We start from the raw sequence: 22,041 nt of genomic DNA on the forward strand, positions 1-22,041 counted from the left end.
ATAAAAAATCATAAACCAAAGGACATATTCAGTCCAGTTTCCCTGCTTCAATTAGGAGATTTTCCCATTTGGCCTTTCCCAAGTCATAAGGAGGAAAAAAGTCTCTAAAACTACCTTTATTAATTAAATGGAGCTAAAGAATCAGCCATAGAAGTCATTGTCTCAAATTCATCCTCCTTGTACCAGCCTGAGTCTCAGCACTCAATACTCAATACAGTCAATATAGTGACCACTTGTTGCTCCCTCCTTTGCTCCACTCTTGATTCCATTCCCTCCAGGGTCAGAACAGCTGAGACTGGCCATGATACTTCACGACTCCAAGAGAATATATCCAGTAAAGGAGCTAAAGCTGACCATCCTCCCTTCCCTTGGGAAGTCTGGCTAGTTGTTTTCTTTAAGACTTTTTTATATGGACCATTTAAAAAGTCGTTATTGAATTTGTTCCAATATTGCTTCCGTCCTTTATGTTTTGGTTTTTTGGCCACGAAGTATATGGGATCTTAGCTCCTCAACCAGGGATGGAAACTGCACCCCCTCTGTTGGAAGGTGAAGTCTTAACCACCAGACCACCAGGGAAGTCACCACGTTTGCCTTTCTATTCTAAACTCTTCATCTCTTCCCCTCATGAAGTGACTCTATTTTTTTCTTTGCTTCTAAAAGGTAGGCATTTCACCTAATAGTACACTTCTTAGGCTTAATTTTTCTTTATTAGATGTTGCAGGGCTACTGGCCAAAAAAAGTTAATAACTTAGCATCTGGGGGCCCAGAGATTTTAGAAAGCTTGCCTTAATGGCTCCATCTCTAGTCTCTAATTACATACATCATTAGCAAAGTGAAGCATGGTTGCAGGGTGTTTTGAAAAGGGCGATGGATCTGCCTGAATTCCTAGACTGATGCTAATCACAGGGGACCTGATTTCTTCATGTCAGGCACTGTGCAGAAGAGAGTTTCAGAAAATGGGTTTCTGCCCTAGAGAGACCAGACGGGGAAATTTAAAAGCTGCCAGAACAGGAAGTTTTTAATCACTTTCAAAATGATTCATGTAATTACAGACTATGTTTTCTTTTAAGTGATAATTTCATGGAATATTATGGAAATGAGATTTGAACTCAGAAGTCTTTTTTTTCACCAACCTGTCACTTCAGATTCTGTCAACATTCGAAAGTGATTTGATGGTTTCAACTATCATTTCCATTGCTTTAGGGTCATTATCACTGCCTCATTCACTCATTATTAGGTAGTTATTAAAGACACTTGTCCTTAACAATGCAGGAAATAAAGTGGAAAATAAAGAACTATTCTTGCCCTCTTGACATTTACAATCTCTTTGATTTGAGATACAGACATGGAAATTTAACTAAATACACACTTTCTATGATTAAAATGCCTATCAATGGCACAGAAAATACGAGCAATGGAGGAACAAGAATGGTAGAGGAGATAATCTGTACTGTTTGAGTAAGTGTTGAAGCCAAGACTGGGCTTGTTTTATACCAAAGAGGAGGGAAAAGATACCTAAATTTATTCATTCATTTACTTATAAAGTAAGTATTCATACATCAGATTTCAAGGATTCACTCAGTGGTAAACAAGATCAATACAGTTCCCATTCTCAAAGAACTGGGAGACAGACAGGAAACACAGGATTACGTAAGTATTCACGGATTGGATTCTTGCTCAAGTGGGATGAATGTCAAACATGTTCAACAGGGGTCACGAAGTCCGAAGGTGGTGGGGGAAGAAAGGCCTTACCTTGTAGAGACAGCCTTAGATACCTTCGTCCTAGGAGTCTCAGGCCACAGCGCCACCTTGCTTTTTAGTTCTTTGTTCTAAAATTGGAAAAAAATGTGCAGAGATCACACAGGCAGCACCTTTACTGGCCCCACCCTCAGCGCTCCTGGTTGACCCACCACCTATATCCCTCCTTAGCAGTCAGTTCGCTGTTCCAGTCATTCTGTTAGAACACAGAACGTAAGCTGGTTGAGAGTCCCTAAATATCACTTCCAAAACCACACACCTTGAAAAATGCCTAATTTACCAAGGGATTCAAATTTACTATTTTGGCTCAGCTTCTGAAATTCAACAGCTGAACTCTGTTTCATTTTACAGGTTCTTTTGTATGGACAGATGCAAAGAACTTCATGAAAGAACTTTATTAAAGAATCTTTTGAAAGATATCCACAATATTGATTACACATTTGTCTTTCTGGTGCAATCTCTTGATTAGAAACTCCATGAACACAGGCACCATCTGTTCTTTTGGTTCATGGAATCCTTAGTCTCAATTTTCTCATTGAAGCCTCTGTTTCTTCCTCTCTATACTAGTGCTAAAAGATACACAGCCTGTCTATCATATATAAGGTGGAAGAGACATATCATATGATCATAATATTTCAAATCTGGATGCACCCTTGGACTTCCTTGGGTTTACCTGGACCTATAAGACAAGGTGAAACGGCCTAGGTGGAAAAAAGAGAGAGAAAAAGGATGGAGGCCCAGTTCTGAAAGCGTAAGCCTGAGATCATCAGTTTTAACACCCCCTGGAACCTATTAGGACTGCACATCCTCAATTCCCAACCAAGCCATTGAATCAGAAACCCAGGGTGGCCAAGTGATAGGTTTTAAGATATCTGCTCACATAGGAGAGCCTATTGGGCTGAAGGATGGTTTTCAGTGTTGGTTGTATATTGGGATTACCTGGGAGATTTACAACCTACTGATGCCTGGGTCCTATACCCAAAGTTTCTATTTCATTTGGTTGCAGTCAGTGTTCTGGAGGTCTCAAAACTCCACAGGTGATACTAATGTGCAGTTAAGACGAAGACCCACTGAACTGAGGAAAGCCAAGACAAGATATGAACTTTGCACCTTCTCATCCCTCAGCATCTACATGGAATAATAATTACAAGATGGAGCAAAATTCTTCCCACATGAATCATTTCACTGTGATATTTCAAGAGTTAAGTGCCTAAATCTCACCCAGGAAAGGTATTTCAGATTTGCCAAACTGATGATAAAGGTGTTCCTTGTATAATGGAGATAAATTGAACATACATTCCAGACAAGTGCAAGCATTTATCAGGGCCAAGTACAAGACTGAGAAAAATTCCTTTCTGTACAATACTTTATAAGTCATGAAGCACAACTTGAAACTCAATATCAGGGTGACAACAAGCACTGGAACAGAAATATTGCTGTGGCTGGACAGGTATGTAGAAATTATTGGGAGTTTTTCCCAAATAAACTCCTCATTTCTCAAGTTGTTAGGTTCCAAAAAATACAGAAGTGTACGTGTTATCATCTTAGACTGTCTTTATTTTCACATATTTCAACTTCTGTGGTGATTTATTTCATCAAACAGAATTAGGTCTTTAATTTTTATTCATGGGCTTTCATATGCTTTAATTAGACCAACTAAAGGTATAAGTTTTATTATATCATTAGTTTACAAAATTTATAAATTAATGGCCAGAGTAAGTCCACCATTATTGAGTCTACCCAAGGATAGTTCACTGACACAATTTTCCAAAAGAACTGAATTTTTCATACTTAAAACTGCTAGCAAAACACTCTTGGAAGTAAATTAAATTTTAGGGATGGTGGTGATTACATAAAGTAGGATACTCTTCAAAGTCTAGAAAATGGAGTAATTTCTGAAGCTGCATCTCCATATGAGCAGGTCATTAGTGAAGATGTTAGAAATGCATGAAATGTAAGATAAATTTCAGAGCTGTAAATTAAGATGATGAAGATATGCCAAGTAGAAAGAAAAGTAAATAATTTTGGCAGAGTTAAGCAGAAATTTCCTGGTGAGACTTAAAAGAGGTTTAAAACCCTTAAAGATTGAAAAGAAAAAAGAGAGCAGATTTAGATGAGTGAATTTTTATTCCCCTTGTGGAAGGAGGAAAAAAAAATCCATGCTAGGTTAGAAAAAAAGTATTTGTTTCCATGATTCAAAACTCTAGAAAACAGAAAAAAAATTAATAGCTGTGACAATGACTCAAATACATATAAATGACCCTGTAAATTTAACATTATAACTATTCATTTGTAAATATATATGCTAAGTATATAGAAATAAATATCATTTCTAAATTTATATACCTAAGTGTATATTGACACACGTGCATATCCGCACATACACACACACTTATTTGATCACCCAGATAAGTAGATAGTGGGGGAGGAAAAGCATGTGCTTCAAGCCAGGAAGACTTGAATGCAGCTGAGTCATTTTGAACAAGTGTCTTAATTTCTCTGAATCTCAGTTTACTCCCTTAGGGAATGTAGTAATTAATAACTTTCACCCAAAGTAGCTTTGAGGATTAAACAAAATGAAATATGCAGCATGCCTTAAAAGAGACAAGTGTGTTGATTATGGATGAGAAAAAGATGCTGTCTATATGATTTATAAAGTTGACGTCTTTAAAAGGGTTGTTCAGCTCTGGTGATCAATTTTTCATAAACAGAATCAGCTCACACTGTTATTTCAAAATAGGTCATGGTCTTAAGTTCGTAGTGCAAGATAGTATACCCCTGCACACATCACTCCAGTTTACAATCTTGATAACAAAATACAGACCAGGGCTAGACTAGAAACAGGCTCACTCCAGCTCAAGCACTCACTCAATTCAGGTACCTAGTTCAAGATCACAGGCTCAGAGATGCCCTTCCTGACTCCCATTACTTTGAACTGTCACATTGTTTTGCTCTTCTTAGAGCAGTTACCCCTCCCTAATTAAGCTGTGCATTTATTTATTCATGTATTTATTGTACACATCTTCTATTAAAATAAAGCTAGATGAGGTCAGGACAGTCTGTCCTGTTTATACCATATATTTACCTCTTGGAACATTTCCTGGCACATCATAAACACACAAAACTATTTGCTGAATAAATAAATTAACGTGGCTTGGATGAGTTTTATTAAAGCTGAAATGGGCATTATAACATTCCCTGCAGGGCAGGAAACTATTTATCTGCTGAAGATAATACATTTCAAAATCATAAAGACATTCATCAATACTGCTATAATTTGAAGACTTTTTATGTAAAAAAGTGTTAAAAAATAGTAGTTTGACTCGGCTTCACACAGAGAATCTTAGGCAGTACTGAGAGAAGCTGTCCCATCACTGTGTTTTCTGTTTGTTTTCGTGAAGAGGCTGTAGGAATTGCAGCCTTGTATAGATGGACCGCACGCAAACAAGAAGTTTCAGGAAGGGAATGATTACTCCAAAAAGCCAATTGGCCTGAGTAGAGTATGGGTTGCCAGGTTACTTAGGACAATAAAATTAGCTTTGGGGATGATGCAAATAGAGACACAACCAAAGAACATAAGATTGACTTAGAAGCAGCAGCACCGTTGATGCCCTGACTCTGTGAAGAGGGCTGGCACTTAATTAGGTATCAGTTAGTTCAGTCACTCAGTCGTGTCTGACTCTTTGCGACCCCATGAACCGCAGCACACCAGGCCTCCCTGTCCATCACCAACTCCCGGAGTTTACCCAAACTCATGTCCATTGAGTCTGTGATGCCATCCAACCATCTCATCCTCTGTCATCCCCTTCTCCTCCTGCCTTCAATCTTTCCCAACATCAGGGTCTTTTCCAATGAGTCAGTTCTTCGTATCAGGTGGCCAAAATATTGGAGTTTCAGCTTCAACATCAGTCCTTCCAATGAACACCCAGGACTGATTTCCTTTAGGATGGACTGGTTGGATCTCCTTGCAGTCCAACTCTCAAGAGTCTTCTCCAACACCACAGTTCAAAAGCATCAATTCTTCTGTGCTCAGCTTTCTTTATAGTCCAACTCTCACATCCATACATGACCACTGGAAAAACCATAGCCTTGATTAGACGGACCTTTGTTGACAAAGTAATGTCTCTGCTTTTTAATATGCCATCTAGGTTGGTCACAACTTTCCTTCCAAGGAGTAAGCATCTTTTAATTTCATGGCTGCAATCACCATCTGCAGTAATTTTGGAGCCAAAAAAAATAAAGTCTGACACTGTTTCCACTGTATTCCCATCTATTTGCCATGAAGTGATGGGACTAGGTGCCATGATCTTAGTTTTCTGAATGTTGAGCTTTAAGCCAACCTTGTCACTTTCCTCTTTCACTTTCGTCAAGAGGCTCTTTAGTTTTTCTTCACTTTCTGCTATAAGGGTGGTGTCATCTGCATATCTGAGGTTATTGATATTTCTCCGTGCAATCTTGATTCCAGCTTGTGCTTCCTCCAGCCCAGCGTTTCTCATGATGTAATCTGCATATAAGTTAAATAAGCAGGGTCACAATATACAGCCTTGACGTACTCCTTTTCCTATTTGGAACCAGTCTGTTGTTCCATGTTTAGGTATGACCAGAGCCTAAGACCATAATGAAAGATCAAAGAAAGACAACCTCTCCAATTAAAATGTACTACAGATTATGATGGAATTCCCTGCTAGCTCAAATGGTAAAGAGTCTACCTGCAATGCAGGAGACCCTGGTTTAATCCCTGAGCTGGGAAGATACCCTGGAGAAGGAAATGGCCATCCACTCCAGTATTGCTGGGAAAATCCCATGGATGGAGAAACCTGGAAGTCTACAGTCCATGGGGTCAGAGAGTCAGACACGACTGAGTCAGTGAGAGTGACAGATTATTATAATTAAAGCAGAAGGAGGCAAATAGGCAGACACACCACTGGAACTGATTTCTAGCATAAAAATTTAGCCTAGGATACATAGGCATTTCAAGTTCATGATGGAAGACCAGACTGCTCAATAGGGAAACAACTAAAAAGTTAGATCCCTACCTCACACCCGACCGCTTTGAATTACAAACAAACTTGGATCTGAAGGAGAATCCCAGCTCAAAATGGGAATCTGAGCACTTGTGTTTTTCATCTCAGCTTTCTTAGATTTCATTAAAACAACAGTAAAGGATTTTTAAATATTGAAATCTCTTAATAATAAAGAGGGTAAAAAAGAGGGCTGTTAGCAGGTCAGAAATGTCAGAACTGAAAGACTGAAAGTGAGCGGTGAGCGTGCAGCTGTGGCAGCTGAAGGAGACGTCTGATGCAGCAGACACGGAAAATCGGAGCAGGTATCAACAATCTTAAAAATGGATCTGGTCTTTGAGTTACCAATTCTATTTCTAAAACTTTATCTTGAGGAAGGAAGCAATTATACAAATAATCAGTAATACTTGTACAAGTACGTTAAGTTCATTGCTGTTTACAAAAGCTATACTGGAAAGCAATCCAACAGTAAGGATTAAGTTAATTAGATTATTTCATAACAGTACAGTGGAAACTTTGGTGGCTAATTATAAGGATAAGGTTAATTTAATTTGGCTGGTAAGCAAAGACCTTCTTGTTATACCTGAGAATGGCCTAAAGGCCTTTCATGACCTAACCCCTCGGATTAGAAGCGCCCACGACGGCCTCCTGTCTGGCTACCAGAAAGCTCATACTGAAATTCATTTTCCTGGAGAGAGTCTTCCCACCCACCAATCTAAATGGTCCACAGACACTCCTCCACCCAGGTATCACTGCCCAGAGCATCTTATCCTTTTCTTGCAGAACCTTTCCATGATACGGTTAGTTACATGCTAATGTATTTCTATCTGTCTCCCTCACTAGATAGTACATTCCAGACAGCAAGGCTCATGTCTATTTTGTTTAACACTGTTTTTCCAAACTTAGTGCCAACACCACAGTACCCACTCAATAAGAATTTACAGACTTAATTACATAATTAACGACATGGAAAAAGTTGATGAAACAAATAAAAGTCTACAACAAAATGGTGCCATATATAGTCTATATCTTTAATGTATGCACACAAGTATGTAACAGGCACAAAATTCCCACAGAAATAGAGATATATATATAACTGTGCTGAATAACTGCCCACGGGCAGTATATTTGAGTGATTTTCTTGTTATATTTGCTTATCCGTCTTTCCTACTTTGTACAGGATGAATGAACATATGTTAGTTATGTAAAAAGAGAAAAATAGTTATTAAAATACTTTAAGAGAAAATATTTTGTAAATAACATTTGCCAAAAGGCTATCATGTAAGAAAAGCTGTGAGGAAATGCCTTTAGAGACATTTCTTCTGAGGAAGAGGCTCTAATGTGACCTGAGTCATATCACCTGATGTAAACTGACAAGCACTTATGGATGCTTGCGTGGACATAGATCTGAGCCAACTATTTTATAATCACTACATTTTTCAGCTCAACAGAGCTGTGATCCTGGCCCTCATCAAACAAACAGTCCCCTATAAACTAAATTAGGTGAGGATCTAAGGAAAACCTATGATTCCTTGAGCTTACCCTTTAGAATAAAGACAACAGTGGTCCTCTAGGAAGGCAGAAATGGCAAGACAGGGGGATGGTTACACAACTGAAGATGCAAAATATTTACAGCCTCTCTATGTTACGATGGCTTTTTTTCTTCTGTTTGAGGAAGGCAGAAAGAATGTGAAGGCGGGAGGCATGGTGAGGCATGTGCTGGGAGTCGGATCATGGCGCTCCTCTCTGGTCTGTCCTGGGGAGCAGCACAGCTCCAAAAATGAGATTTCCACGGAAGGCAGAGCATCTGTTTTTCACGGAATAGGACAGCATGACACACAGACGGTCCACAATACCGAGGGACGAAGTAGAAAAGGTGAGCAGGCCTAGGCGGCCCGTGAGAGTCACCCAGCAGAGACAGGAGGGGTGGCACTGCGCACCAAGCAAAGCTGGGCTGGAGGCACAGGTGTCCTCACGCGCGCCACCAACCACGGGGCTTTGCTGTGCTTCCTATGAGCGGCAGGGTGGTGGGGGAACACCGCCAGCCTAGGACTGCCGCTGAGCGCCTGGACAGGGCTTCCCCATCAAGACGGGACCCCATCAAGACCCCATCACGGGGTATCACAGTAAATTACAGTTTCATCATAAGCTTTAAAACACTAAACATAAGAAAATTTCAATTAGGTTCTTGAAGTCAGTGAGCCCTGAGGCAAAGCTTGCATGCCCTGATGGACGTAGACGAAGAAAGAGGAGGAGAGAGGACATCTCAGGATGGGGGGAAAGAAGGAGACCGCAAACCTGGCTCTCCGGCTGAGCTGATTTCACACAAGAGTGGCCTTGACCAAGCTTCTAATTCAAGTCTACATGGAGAGACAGTATCACTGGTCTCCCCAATAGAGAAAGTATTTCTGAAAATTTGAATGAACCTTTAACAATGACTTAATATTGATGTGTGTTCAGTCACTCAGTCATGTCCGACTCTGCAACCCCAGGGACTGTAGCCCGCCAGGCTCCTCTATCCATGGGATTTTCCAAGCAAGAATACTGGAGTGGGTTGCCATTTCCTTCTCCAGAGGATCTTCCCAACCCAGGGATTGAACCTGGGTCTTCTTCATTGCAGGCAGATTCCTTACCACCTGAGCCACCAGGAAAGCCCATAATATTGATAATAAATAATTATTAAGAGTACCTCCCCGGCAAAGCTATAATTCTTATGCATAGAAGATGTACACACATTCGCACACACAGTCACACACAATCACACAGAAACACACATTCACATACAGACATACTTGGACATAGTGTCACACCGGCACACCATCACACAAAGCATTCACACACAGGCATGTCACACACACACAGAGGACACATTCATATACAGACTCACAGATACACTGAACATACACACACTCACATTCACACTAAATATACAACAGATGCCCTTCTTACCTGGGCTTCCAGTATGTTAACTTTTTCTTGCAGATCTTCAATTCTCTTATCTTGTTCTTTTAAATTATTTTTTAAGGCTTCCATCTAAGAATTGAGAAACAGAAATGAAAAAAATCTTGCCAGACAATGGAGAATAGTTCCTAAAGTCAGAAATTGTGCAGGTTTCTGTGGTCAAATAATGTTTATCAAATAAACCAAACTAAATCCCGAGCATTAGCAGACTCAGCAGGCTACAGAAAATAGCAGGACAAGTTGGCACCTGGGGACAAGAGAGCACACAGCTGGTGCGATTAAACATTTTAATCTTTAGAAAACCTGTTTAAGCCAAGCTCAGCAGGATGCATCCTGTAGGAAGCAACACGGGTCCTCGTCTGTGACTCAGCCCCAAAATGCTTTCCTTCTATAGAAACAGAGGCCAGTGGACATGGTGGAAGGCCATAGCCTGGCACAGGGCAACTCCCTGCAGCGGAGATCTGGTCAACCAGCAGCATGTTAAGGTAAGCCCACTTTGCTTTGGAGGAACAACATCTGCTAAGAGGCAACGTGGGGGTGATGGGAGGTGGGGTGATGAAGTCCAGGATGATGCCACAAGAGAGGAAGCACATGGATTCCAAGGCCACCTCTGCCATTTAACTACTGTGGGCCTCAGCCTTCTCATCTGTAAAATGGGATGCCCCCTCCATCCTCCCTGGCTCTCAAGTTGCCACGACTCAACTCTGGCCTTTCGGTGAGATCTAGCCAACCAAGTACAAATGCTGCATTTGTGTTAGAAAGGCATTTGGAAGGATTCCATTTAGAAACGAATATTATATAGCAAACAAAAATGAAGGTCTGGTTTTAAGTCTAAAGCAAATGCCCAAATCAGATCAATATAAATATTGACGTAAATTGAGTGTGCAATTCACCATCCACCTGGCTGCCATCACAATGACCTCTTTCACCTGCCAAGGTGTTCCCAGTAAAGAAGGGCCAGAACGCATCCCTGTGCTAACACATCCACTATGTAAATTAACAGTGTACATTACCTGGCTCAGAACACTGTAAAAAAAAAAAAATCACTGAAACTTCTAAAGAGTAAATATAGTTTCCCAAATATGTTCATTGAGAACATCACAGGTATTGGCACAGAGACAAAAGAGGACTCTGAGCACAGAGCCATGTCACATGGGACTAAAAAGGAAATGTCAGTGTGAAGAAGAATCTCAGTGCTTGCAGAGTCCAGACAAGGCGCGTGTATTTGGTCTTCCCGCTGTAAACATACCATCTGCCAGAGAAACACACTTGATTAACCTGACCTCCTGGATGACACTGCGCAGGTTCTGATGCTGGGAGTGAATCACAAACTGCAGATGTGAGATCTGCTCCTGGAGGAGGGAAATCTCCTTCTGAAGATCCTGGCAACTGGAAATGCAAAGAAAAAAAGAAAGATTTGCTAATGCATTATACAGCTAGTTTTATAGCTGTGCTACCTAGCTCTCCTCATACACTACTCGACTACTGGGCAACGTGTGGGTAGGATGCCTTACGCCAAACAAGACACATGAAGACAAACAGCCACGAAGCAGCCTCTGATTAGCTCAGACATGAACTTGAATGAGAAGATCAGTTCATGTCAAAAGCTCCTCTGTGGCCCCCTGGGACTTCCCTCCTTCCAGCAGATAGTTGAGTCAAGTTGGACTGAGCCAGATGAAGCACTTACATAACTAATCTGTCTCACCTATGGGAGCACCTGTAGACCTAGCAGCCATAACACACAGATAATTACATGGGATAGTAGGATTAGAACATAGGGCCAGGAGTTTTCATATATATCAGAAACCAGTTTTCAAGGATACAGGGTTTTATATATGTAGTGAATTGCCTGTGTTTGCCTTTTTTGGCAGGGGGAGGAGTTTCTTGTTTTTGTTAGTTTAACTACCTGTAAATAAGGCAAGAAAAAAAATTAAATTCTGGCTAATATTTTGAGTGCACATCAACCTTTGTGAAGAAAGATGAGTGAAGCTTGAATTTAGATTATTCATCCTTTCCCAAAGCTCCACTTAGGTAACTGGTATTGATTATACAGCTTTTGAGTATTTCTTTTCTTTTCACTATTATGAGAGTTTGAGGCAAAACGCCTTGTGGCAAGACCACCAAACTTGGGAGCATTGTGATTTTGGAATCACACAATCTTTCTAAGCCTCAGTATAACAGATATAATAATCCTTACCTTTACAGCACTACAAGACTGTACAGTACACTTTAAGAGGTAAAGTGAATGTGCTTTTGGAAAATGAGTTTTTACAAGCAGCAGCATATTATTTTAGCTTATTAAGGTTTTACGATTAGTAGCCAACATCCGATGCTATCACAATTCTGACTTTTTATAGTCTACAAATATTACAAAGGTCATGGAAATTCATGTGACACTACAGAACTTGTTCTTATTTTTAAAAAAGAGTTTTCATTGTTTTACCTCATGTACTAAAACATTGCTTCTCAAATTCAATATGTATTGGAAGATCTTATTAAATTGTCAGGAATCTTACTAAATGCATACTCTGATCCAATAGGCTGGAGTAGAGGCTGAGAGTCTGCAGTTCCAACATGTTCTAGGTGTCCCAATGATTCTGATGGTCCAGGAGCCAGCCTTTGAGTGCTCTGAGTAGGACGGTACTAAACACTACGGTTCATTCAATAATGTTTAATATATAACAAAGTCACTTAAAACCAAGTAGCTTTCATACAACTTGCAATATTTAAGACAATATTAATTTTTCCCTTGTTCAGTCTTGTTTAAGACAGCTTTAAAAAGAGTTTTTTGACTGTAGAAAAAATTGCTATGGAAAAAACTATAGTAATGTTTGCACAAGTACAAATGATGTATAAAGATAGCCATCGTTATTTATCCTATGGAATGAAATAATTTCTGCTATACACTGCTGTACAATTACATACCGTATATATGTCATAAAATACACATAAAATATAGTTTGTTATTGCCCATAGCATTAAAAATGGAAACAATCTAAAGATTCATCTATAGAAGACTGATAAAACTAATTATACTATAATCATGCCACTTTTATTTTACATTTACATATATAAAGCAGAGATAGACCAACAGACAATTTATATCAAACATGATGCTACAGAATATTATAAAAAAACAATGGTATTTTCAACAAATGATATTGTGATAACTGGATACTCACAGGGAAAAAAGAAAAAGGAGATTAATCCTAACCTCACCTCATCCAAAAAAAAAAATTCTATGTAAGATAAAACTGGGGACCCAAAAAAATTTCAGAAAATAATATAGAAGAGTATTTTAATGAATTTGGAATAGAGAAAGATAGTTAAAATAGTGGATTGGCCAAAAAGTTCATTTGGGTTTTTCCATATGAACTTTTTGGCCAACCCAACAGGATTCAGAACAGTATTAACTGCAAAGGAAAAGACTAATAAGTTTGACTAGACAAAAACTTAAAACTACTGATCATCAAATGAAAGTTAATCAGATAGCCTCAGAATCTCAGTAACATAAATGACTAATAAAGGCATTGTATCCAGAATATCTAAAGAGCATCTATAAATCAATGGCACGGGAACTCAGCAGAAAAATTAGAAAGTGACTTGAAGCATTTCACAAAAAAGATGAGTTGTGGATACATGGATCAAAGAGGCACAGAAGGCAAGCAGAAATCTGGCTCATAGCTGGTGCTAAGGTTCAAAACTGCTCCAGAGAGAAGAGAAAAGAAAAGAGGAAAAGAGCGGTCAGACTCAGGACTTTCCTGGGGGATAATGAGAAAGAATTTGGATGCTTTGCACAGCCAGGCTGGCTTTAAAAATTCATAAAATATGAAAATACTGTATATTAGTAAAGGTAAGTATTCAAAATGGTCTGATTTTGTCTTATGATGACCCAGAACTTGAAGACCAAACAGGAAAACTGCTTAGAAGGATGGGGGTAGGTAGATATGCTCCCCAAAATATAAAACTCAGGAAATTTCCCTGTGTATTTCACAAGAATATTACTATCAAGCTCATCATAGATAAATAAAAATCAAAAATAGGTCTTAAAATGGAAGAAAAGTGTTTCTGGAAGTACTCTTGAAAGTGTAGGGCTTTCAGAATTATCTGTGTTACACTAGAACAGTAATTAAAGGACGTTGCAAAAAAAATCTCCCTTAACCTTGTTCAATAAATATAAAACCCAGTCATCCATTTAAGGTCTTTCAATGTGAGAATATACTAAATAAGCCACCATTTGAGCTCCCTTTCATCACTGTTATTTATCTTTCAGTTGAAGCACTCAGTCTTAATATTAAGATGTACTAAAGAAAAATATCAAGAAGAAATGTAACATAGACCAGGCCTAGGAAAAGAGGACAAATGTCTGTATCCAGGATTTATGCTGCCTCCCAATGACTCAATATAAATACAAACTCAGTGTTGAAATTAAAATAAAATTGAAAAACTTCCCACTTCCAGGAAGATTCAGAAGATGTGGTTTTTCCCCATTCTTCTCAGTAAGTACAACCCCAAACCTGAACATTATATATAAACAAAGCAAGAAGAAAGATAGGGCTTCCCAGGTGGCTCAGTGGTAAAGAATTTGCCTGCAATGCAGGAGCCACAGGAGACACATGTTTGATCCCTGGGTCAGGGAGATCCCCTGGAAGAGGAAATGACAACCCACTCCGGTATTCTTGCTGGGACAATCCCATGGACAGAGGAGCCTGGTGGGCTACAGTCCATGAAGTTGCAAACAGTTGGACACCACTGAGCACATATGTACGTAAGAAAGATGGAGAGAAAAGGCAAGACTGGTTCGGGACCCAGGGGTCCAGGGAACAACATAAAGATGAGTTCCCGTGGTTTTCTTTTTGAACATCCCAGGCTTGGAGCTGAGAAAGTCCACAGCCTTGGAATGGCAATGGCAGCAGACTAAAAAGCCCCAGTTGAAAGAGAGGAAAATCTTGGCTCTATCCTGATGAAAAAGGGAACTGGGGATGCTCTCTCGATTTAACCATGGAGAGAGGATGAACAGAGTACCATTTCTGGTCTTCTTCATGATAGATTCCTTACTGTGCAAGAAAGGAAGTTAACCCTCTCTTTAACTTGCAGAAACATGAAAACAAACAGTTTTGGCTTTAGTAACATGGGATGACTATGTAGTAAGTACTAGGTGAGAAGCAAACCCTCAATCTCTCTGTTGGCCAATGTCTGCCAAAGGTGTGGTCAAAGGAAACTGAGTTCATGGAGGACTGTCTCTTCGTCCAATTGTCAGAACACTTTAAAACCTATTGAGGGGTTAACTTCCATCATCCGAGGTAGCGTGACTGAGCCTTGTCATACGTCTTCTGCTGCTCACTGTATGGCTTTGATCAGATTATTCTCTGACATCATGCTATCCTTTTTAAAAGCATTTTGTGAGGCACCGCTTCTGTGTTTACGCTAAGGATTCAGTTGAACACATTGTTCCTGGTGGTTTCTATGAGAAAATCCTAGAAATTGTTCTCTCTTCTCTTATAGACAAATTTTTTTAAAGAAAGAGACTTCTCCCAAAGAACTGCTTGGTTTTAGTCACATGGACATGGTGAATCACAAAACTAATCACAGTTTCCTCATTGGGTTGACTGCTAGAAAATTTAAACTTAAGTCAGTAGATCACTGTGAGGAGGTGTATAGTGCCTCATGGTACACATTTTGTGGACTAACCTCATTATATCCTGCTCTAGTATCTCCCTGATTTCCTCATCTAATTTACTTCCAGTTAAAGGATTGTTATGTTATGTAGTTTTTGTACACAATCTTACATTTCTTAGAATTCAGGTTACATAAATATATAATTACAAAGAGTTTGAAGAGCATGATAGTGGCCACATTTATGTAGTCTCAGAATATAACACTTTTAAATCCTCGTTCAGCAAGTAAAGGTCCATCTAGTCAAAGCTATGGTTTTTCCAGTAGTCTTGTATGGATGTGAGAGTTGGACTATAAAGAAATCTGAGCACCGAAGAATTGATGCTTTTGAACTGTGGTGTTGGAGAAGACTCTTGAGAGTCCCTTGGACTGCAAGGAGATCCAACCAGTCCATTTTAAAGGAAATCAGTCCTGGGTGTTCATTGGAAGGACTGATGTTGAAGCTGAAACTCCAATACTTTGGCCACCTGATGCGAAGAGCTGACTCATTTGAAAAGACCCCGACACTGGGAAGGATTGGAGGCAGGAGGAGAAGGGGACGATGGAGGATGAGATGGTTGGATGGCATCACCGACTAATGGACATAAGTTTGAGCAAGCCCCGGGAGTTGGTGATGGACAGGGAAGCCTGGTGTGCTGCAGTTCATGGGGGTTGCAAAGAGTTGGACACAACTGAGTGACTGAACTGAAAGCACATTTATTGCCAAAGATTAATACATTATGATATTTAGAGGAATGAAAATTGCGGAGGACATATAAAGAGCTAGGGGCTGAGATACAGGCAGAATGCAGGGAAAGTCACAACTGAAATTACATTGCATATATCAAGATGCTGCTGTTTCTGGGCACCCGCCACATATCCAAACATTGGGAACTTTGGGGATTCCCACTAGAGAGAGAAGATAGTGAGACCGGTGGCATCCTGGAGCTTCTTTGAAACTGAAAGAATCACACTAGAATCTAAGGGGACTCAGGTTTCCTGCTGTTTAGGATCTGATGTTTCTTTGGACCTTTATGGAGGCCATCATGAAATGAGAGTCCTCAATAGAAGAGAGGATCACAATCAGAAGAACAGGAGAGGCCAGGTCCTTACCTTTCCCTGGGCAGACCACGGTGAAAGAATAAGCTAAGACGCGGGTATAGCTCTGCTCACATTTCAACCAAACTCAGGAATTTCTTTTTCTATTGCTGGTTAAGATCTTTCCCATTGTCATTTTCAGTGGTGGCACTAAGTACAGCAGGAGGCTTAAAAGAACCCTCGAAACTACTGTTAATAACAAAAGTATGCTTTAACACAACCACGGGGCTTCCCTGGTGGTCCAATGGTTAAGACTCTGTCTCGCAAGGCATGGGATGCGTGTTCGTTCTCTGGTCTGGAAACTAAGATCCCACATGCATCTGACCAAGCCTGTGCAACCCAATGAAAGGTTCAGCATGATGCAACGAAGATTCTGGGTGCCGCCACCAAGACCCGATGCAGCCAAGTAAATAAATTAGTTTAAAAAATATGTAACCACATCTTCAAGATACCCTGTTTCCTTCTCTAAGGAATGTGCCATCCCTGAGCAGCTTCTGTAGATACGGAGAAGCCAACACACTCCTTGTCTTAACTCCGAATGTGTTTCCCTGAAGGATAACTCTAAAATGGGCCTGTGTGTTTGTCTGAGATGTCACAGAGCAGAGAGAGAAGTTGGAAAACTGACTTCTGCTCACAGCCACACAGACTCAGGAAACCAGTCTGAGAGAAGGTCTCTGGAGTCTCCTGAGAAAGTCAGTTCTCCTCTACTGAATAAGGAGCCACAGGATTTGCTATGGCAAAACTAGAGCCTAACTCCCAGCCCTACAAGTTCTGGAAGGTGGAGTAATCTTGACACATCAAGCAACCAATTGGAAGCTCTGTTTACTTCTGGAAAGAAAATGGAAAGATCAAATTAAATGAGGTACCTGAGGTTACTTTAAAAACTGAAAGGCACATCCACATGTCAATTAGTACTGACAGTAGTAGAAATACGGGATGAACCTTGTTTTTAAGATGCTTCTGCCAAATCTTTTAACTGTTGTTAAAAGTAATTGTGAGGATTAGCTTAATAAAATGATATATACATATTCACATAAGGCTGAGCACCAAAGAATTGATGCTTTTGAATTGCACTGCTGGAGAAGACTCTTGAGAGTCCCTTGGACTGCAAGGAGATCAAACCAGTCAATCCTAAAGGAAATCAGTCCTGAATATTCATTGGAAGGACTGATGCTGAAGCTGAAGCTTCAGTACTTTGGCCACCTGATGAGAAGGGCTGACTCATTGGAAAAGACCCTGATGCTGGAAAGATTGAAGGCAGGAGAAGTGGGCAACAGAGGATGAGATTGTTGGATGGCATTATTGGCTCAATGCACATGAATTTGAGCAAACTCCGGGAAGTAAAAAAGGGCAGGGAAGTCTGGTATGTAGCAGTCCATGGGGTTGCAAAGAGTCAGACATGACTTCTTTCTTTTATGCAAGAAAAATCTTTTTCTTCTTAATTAAAAAAGCTTAAAAGTTATCATTCTTTGAGATGCTTTCTAACATTACAAGTTATAATATATTGTCTTTTATCTCTTTATCAAAATGAAAGAATGAAGCTCACTGCAATTCAAGAAGTCATGGCACCTATCTAACTCACTATCTATATTTAAGGGAAATTAAATCACCCAAGCCACCAAATCAGATTTGGTGATTTGATTAAATCACCAAATCACCCACAGCTGCTTCCCTGCCCCCTAGGGAAGCAGTCCTAGGCTATTCCTTGAATAAGCGGAGATCACCCACAAGATTGGGAGGAGGCCCCTGCCACAGGTTACTGGTTGGATGTCCATGTTGCTGTTGGTCAGCATGTTCAATCTGATCAAAACAGGAAGTAGTATTAGGCCAATCAGAATCTTTCCTCTGGAATTTGCAAGGAAGAGATGGTGGGAAAAGGTAATGAATCATCCAGGAAGAGCAAAGAACAAGAAAAGAGTGAAACTGCATAAATACACATTGCTAAGCAGGGTCAACAAAATAACCTGATTTTTCAAATCACATTAGGTGGTGTGGTCCTCCTGTCTTCCCATGGGAACATCTTATTTACAGCCATATCTATCCAGTCTTAATCTTGAACAGAAATCCTTTATGCTAGTTTGACCAAGTCTGTTGCTTTAACCAAAAGAATCTGACTCATACTGATTTCATTTTCTTGTCACTTAGCAAAGTGAATACCTCCACACACAGCTCGAAGTAACAAGTAAAACAAATATTTGTGAAAGCTATGATGTACGAAAACTGCATAAGCTGGGATGTTCAAATACCTTTCTGGAAACACACAACATCCATTTCCCTCAAGATATTTTTAAAACGTCAAGAGCTTTCTGAGAGTTCTTTATCATGACAGCTCATATATAATAGAACTGAAAGAACAGATCAGTTTGGTTTTTAAAATGGTTACATTTTTGGCTCAAACACTGACAAAACCTCTATTATCCATAAAAAAAAACACTATTTTTAAAGAAAAAAATCAAACAAATTGTCTATAGTTTTAATGGAAGGCACATTGTACCAACTGTAGTTTTACTGCATGGAAAAGATATCTTTAGAAAAAAAGGAGGTAAGCCAAAAATTTACTTAGAGTTAAATTATGAGTAAATGCAAGTCATTTCAAAGATTTATGGATATTTTCCATAGTATTTTCTTCCTTATCTGCAGAGATGTGTGTAGGTCGTTGTGTTGTTCTCAGTTGTGTCCCATTCTTTGCAACCCCGTGGACTGTAGCCCGCCAGGCTCCTCTGTCCATGGGACTTCCCAGGCAAGAATACTGCAGTGAGTTGACATTTCCTATTCCAGGGGATCTTCCCAACCCAGGGACTGAACCCACATCTCTTGCGTCTTCTGCACTGGCAGGCAGGCAGAGTCTTTACCACCATGCCCCCTGGGAAGACCTACCTATAAGTTAGAGATGTGCAGTGCTACAAAACTTAGAAATCCACCTTCTGGGGCTATATGCTTGTTCACAGGCATTCAGGGAAATTAATATTAGAGGTATCCCTGTGTGTTTCAAACATGTAGGTACAGGCTCAGTCCAAAATTGTCAGGGTCAGCCCAGTTCTGGCCTTTGGCTTCTGTGGTCCAATGAAAAGAAAGAGAGATAACAGGGAAACAAAAGGAAATAGGAAAAACTCAAAGGACCAAGAGAAACTGATGTTGTTTGAGTATAAGTTATTAAATGAGAATAAGAATGCACACATTTTGAGATTCATAATAGTGCCCAGAGCAATAGTTCTAGATGGGTGAACTAAGATCTTGAAACAGATTGAACTTTGAATGTTATATCAGAATATAGAATGATTGCAGAAGGCTTAGAATGAAAAGAAAAGAAAGGGAGGGAAAAGAAAAAGTTCGGGAAATTTCATGTAATCACATTCATTCTATCATATTCCAGAGAATTTTTCAAGTAGCAGCCGAGTAGTCAAGCCATTTGATGTCCATAATCTAGCGCATCTAGCATACCAAGGACCAGCACACCGAATGGATACTTGTAAGTAAGTCCCAAGAACTAAGGATGTCTTTCGCAGTATTTCCTTCATTCTCTACAAAGTTGGGAGCACGACAAAACTATCTTATAATTCCACTTGCGGGCTAGCTAATTTAGCCAGCTGAAGCAGAGATCTATTAACCGAATCAGAAGCATCAGGTGAAGGGAGACCCCAACAGCAACCTGTTGGGCACCAAGGGTGGGAACCGCTCACTCACTCTTCAGAAGGAGTAGCGGCCCCTCCCCTCACACACACCCGGCTTCCTGTACCCACAGGGACCTCTGCTTCCTTCCTGATCCCCGGTAGCTAGAAAGGAAGAGACACGTGGCAGTTAATGCGAAGAAATCTCCCTTCCTCAGGCACTTTCAGGCTTCCTTTCTCTTGTGGAATAGAAGCCTTCTATCCTCTGCTCAATGGACCAGAGAAGAGAAAATACACCAGGAACTGCTTTTACTTCGGAGGTAGATTTGCAAACCTTTTAGTATTTGTAGCATTGGATTTAAGATGCAGCAGCTTGTTTTCCAAAGACAGTTTTTTTTCTAGCAGTGTTCTCTTTTCCTAGGAGAAAATAAAATACAATTTTTGCTTATTTCTTGTCCTGTGTGTGTGTGTTTCGCAAGGCATTCTTGCAACCTGCTCACTGAAGATGCTTCTTGTAATACCAGAAATACGTTTTGAGCTCAAGAGTTAATTTCATACAGAGCTGTTACAATCCACCCCAGTGGCCCAGGCAGGCATTCTCCTGCATGGTTTCAGCTCAGTACAGTTCAGTCACTCAGTCGTGTCCGACTCTTTGCGACCCCATGAACTGCAGCATGCCAGGCCTCCCTGTCCATCACCAACTCCTGGAGCTTGCTCAAACTCATGCCCATTGAGTCGGTGATGCCATCCACCCACCTCAGCCTCTGTGGTCCCTTTACAAGTAGCAGAACGACAGGTCAAGACTAGTTGTCCTCACTGCCCTCGCTTGTCTAGAGACCTTGGCTCCTTCCCTAGCCCACTTCCCGGTCGGACTTCTGCGTCTCTCCATCCCACCCCAAATGCTAACTGCTCATCTCTCTCTAGGCACTGGTTCTCCCGTCATTCCTCCTGCTTCTCCTACATCAGTCTCAGTTATTGGCATCCAAGGACACTGTTACGCTGGTCTTGATACCTACCTCTCACATGGCAACTATCAGAAGGTAGAAAAGTAGTAAATGTATGTTTAGTGAAGGCTCAAAGCCACAAGTGATAAAGTCACTTCCTAACTAGGATGTAACAGAAATTTTGACATTTTGAAAGAATACCTAAAGAAATGTCTTAATGTCATTATTAAACCAAACTCTTTCCATCCAAGAGGAAAACAGACACACCCATGAAAAACTAAGATGTAATGATTGTACTCTTTTTTATATTTAATGGAAATAGATGTTTTGACACTACTTGCAGTGCTGGTTGAAATCATACCTTCTGCAGAATTTATACGGTAAAATACAAGACAGTGCCATTGTAGCAAAAATATCAGAATGTTTTTGGACACGGACTGACCTGGTTTTGAAACTTGGTGACTGTGTAATTTTTGCCAAGGCTTTAACCTCTCTAGCTCTTATCTCTGTTAAGAAAAATTAACCAAAACTTGTGATTCAAAATATATGATTTTAATGTCATATTGCGTCATTGTTTAATAACCTGACCCAAGGAGTTTTTTTTAATTCTCTTGGAGAATTTCTTTGTGTTTGACTTTATTATTTATTATTTGATTACAGCCCTGATTTTGTGAAGTTGAGTGTTAATTTGTGGGTTTCTACCTGGTAGAAAAGTAATCTCAAAGGTTATGGTTTCTTGCTTAAGAAATATTAACTACTTTTGTATCTAACCCAGTAACCCTATCCTATGTTCTTTTTTTCAAAATGCATGTAAATAGCCAAATTCAAAAAATATTTTATTTAAATCAGCTTTACCATCTTACTGGTTCCTTCATTTCTTAAGGAGTTCAATAAAACATCTGACAAGTATTTGTTCTATATCTGAGGCATTTCTTTAACTTTTTGAACATCCTTAAAATGAGGATAATACTACCTACATTGAAATGTTGGGATGAT

The 22,041-nt window shown here is 39.9% G+C and overlaps 1 protein-coding gene and 1 long non-coding RNA gene across 8 annotated transcripts in view; one reads left to right on the forward strand and one right to left on the reverse strand.

Annotated features, from left to right (window-relative positions):
• Positions 1–22,041, reverse strand: part of CCDC68 (coiled-coil domain containing 68) — a 57,795-nt gene that overhangs the window by 4,517 nt on the left and 31,237 nt on the right. For 4 of the 7 annotated variants that reach the window (XM_081562246.1, XM_081562247.1, XM_081562248.1 and 1 more), the window contains 4 exons: positions 20,436–20,518; positions 11,024–11,129; positions 9,729–9,812; positions 4,909–6,262 (listed from right to left, as the gene is read on the reverse strand). In XM_081562246.1, coding sequence (XP_081418372.1) covers positions 6,251–6,262; positions 9,729–9,812; positions 11,024–11,129; positions 20,436–20,518 — 285 coding nt within the window. In that variant the 3' untranslated portion in view covers positions 4,909–6,250. Of the gene's footprint in view, positions 1–1,752; positions 1,830–4,908; positions 6,263–9,728; positions 9,813–11,023; positions 11,130–20,435; positions 20,519–22,041 lie in introns of those variants that run through there. The other 3 variants (XM_081562243.1, XM_081562244.1, XM_081562245.1) reach the window with 1 other exon arrangement.
• Positions 10,135–21,951, forward strand: LOC145534534 (uncharacterized). The gene is made up of 3 exons (XR_014074727.1): positions 10,135–10,225; positions 19,867–19,962; positions 20,236–21,951. It is a non-coding gene; the product is annotated as an uncharacterized LOC145534534 (long non-coding RNA).

Source organism: Giraffa tippelskirchi, chromosome 14, assembly GCF_054371585.1.
Source record: "Giraffa tippelskirchi isolate mGirTip1 chromosome 14, T2T-mGirTip1v1.2.pri, whole genome shotgun sequence".
NCBI classification, from domain to species: Eukaryota; Metazoa; Chordata; class Mammalia; order Artiodactyla; family Giraffidae; genus Giraffa; species Giraffa tippelskirchi.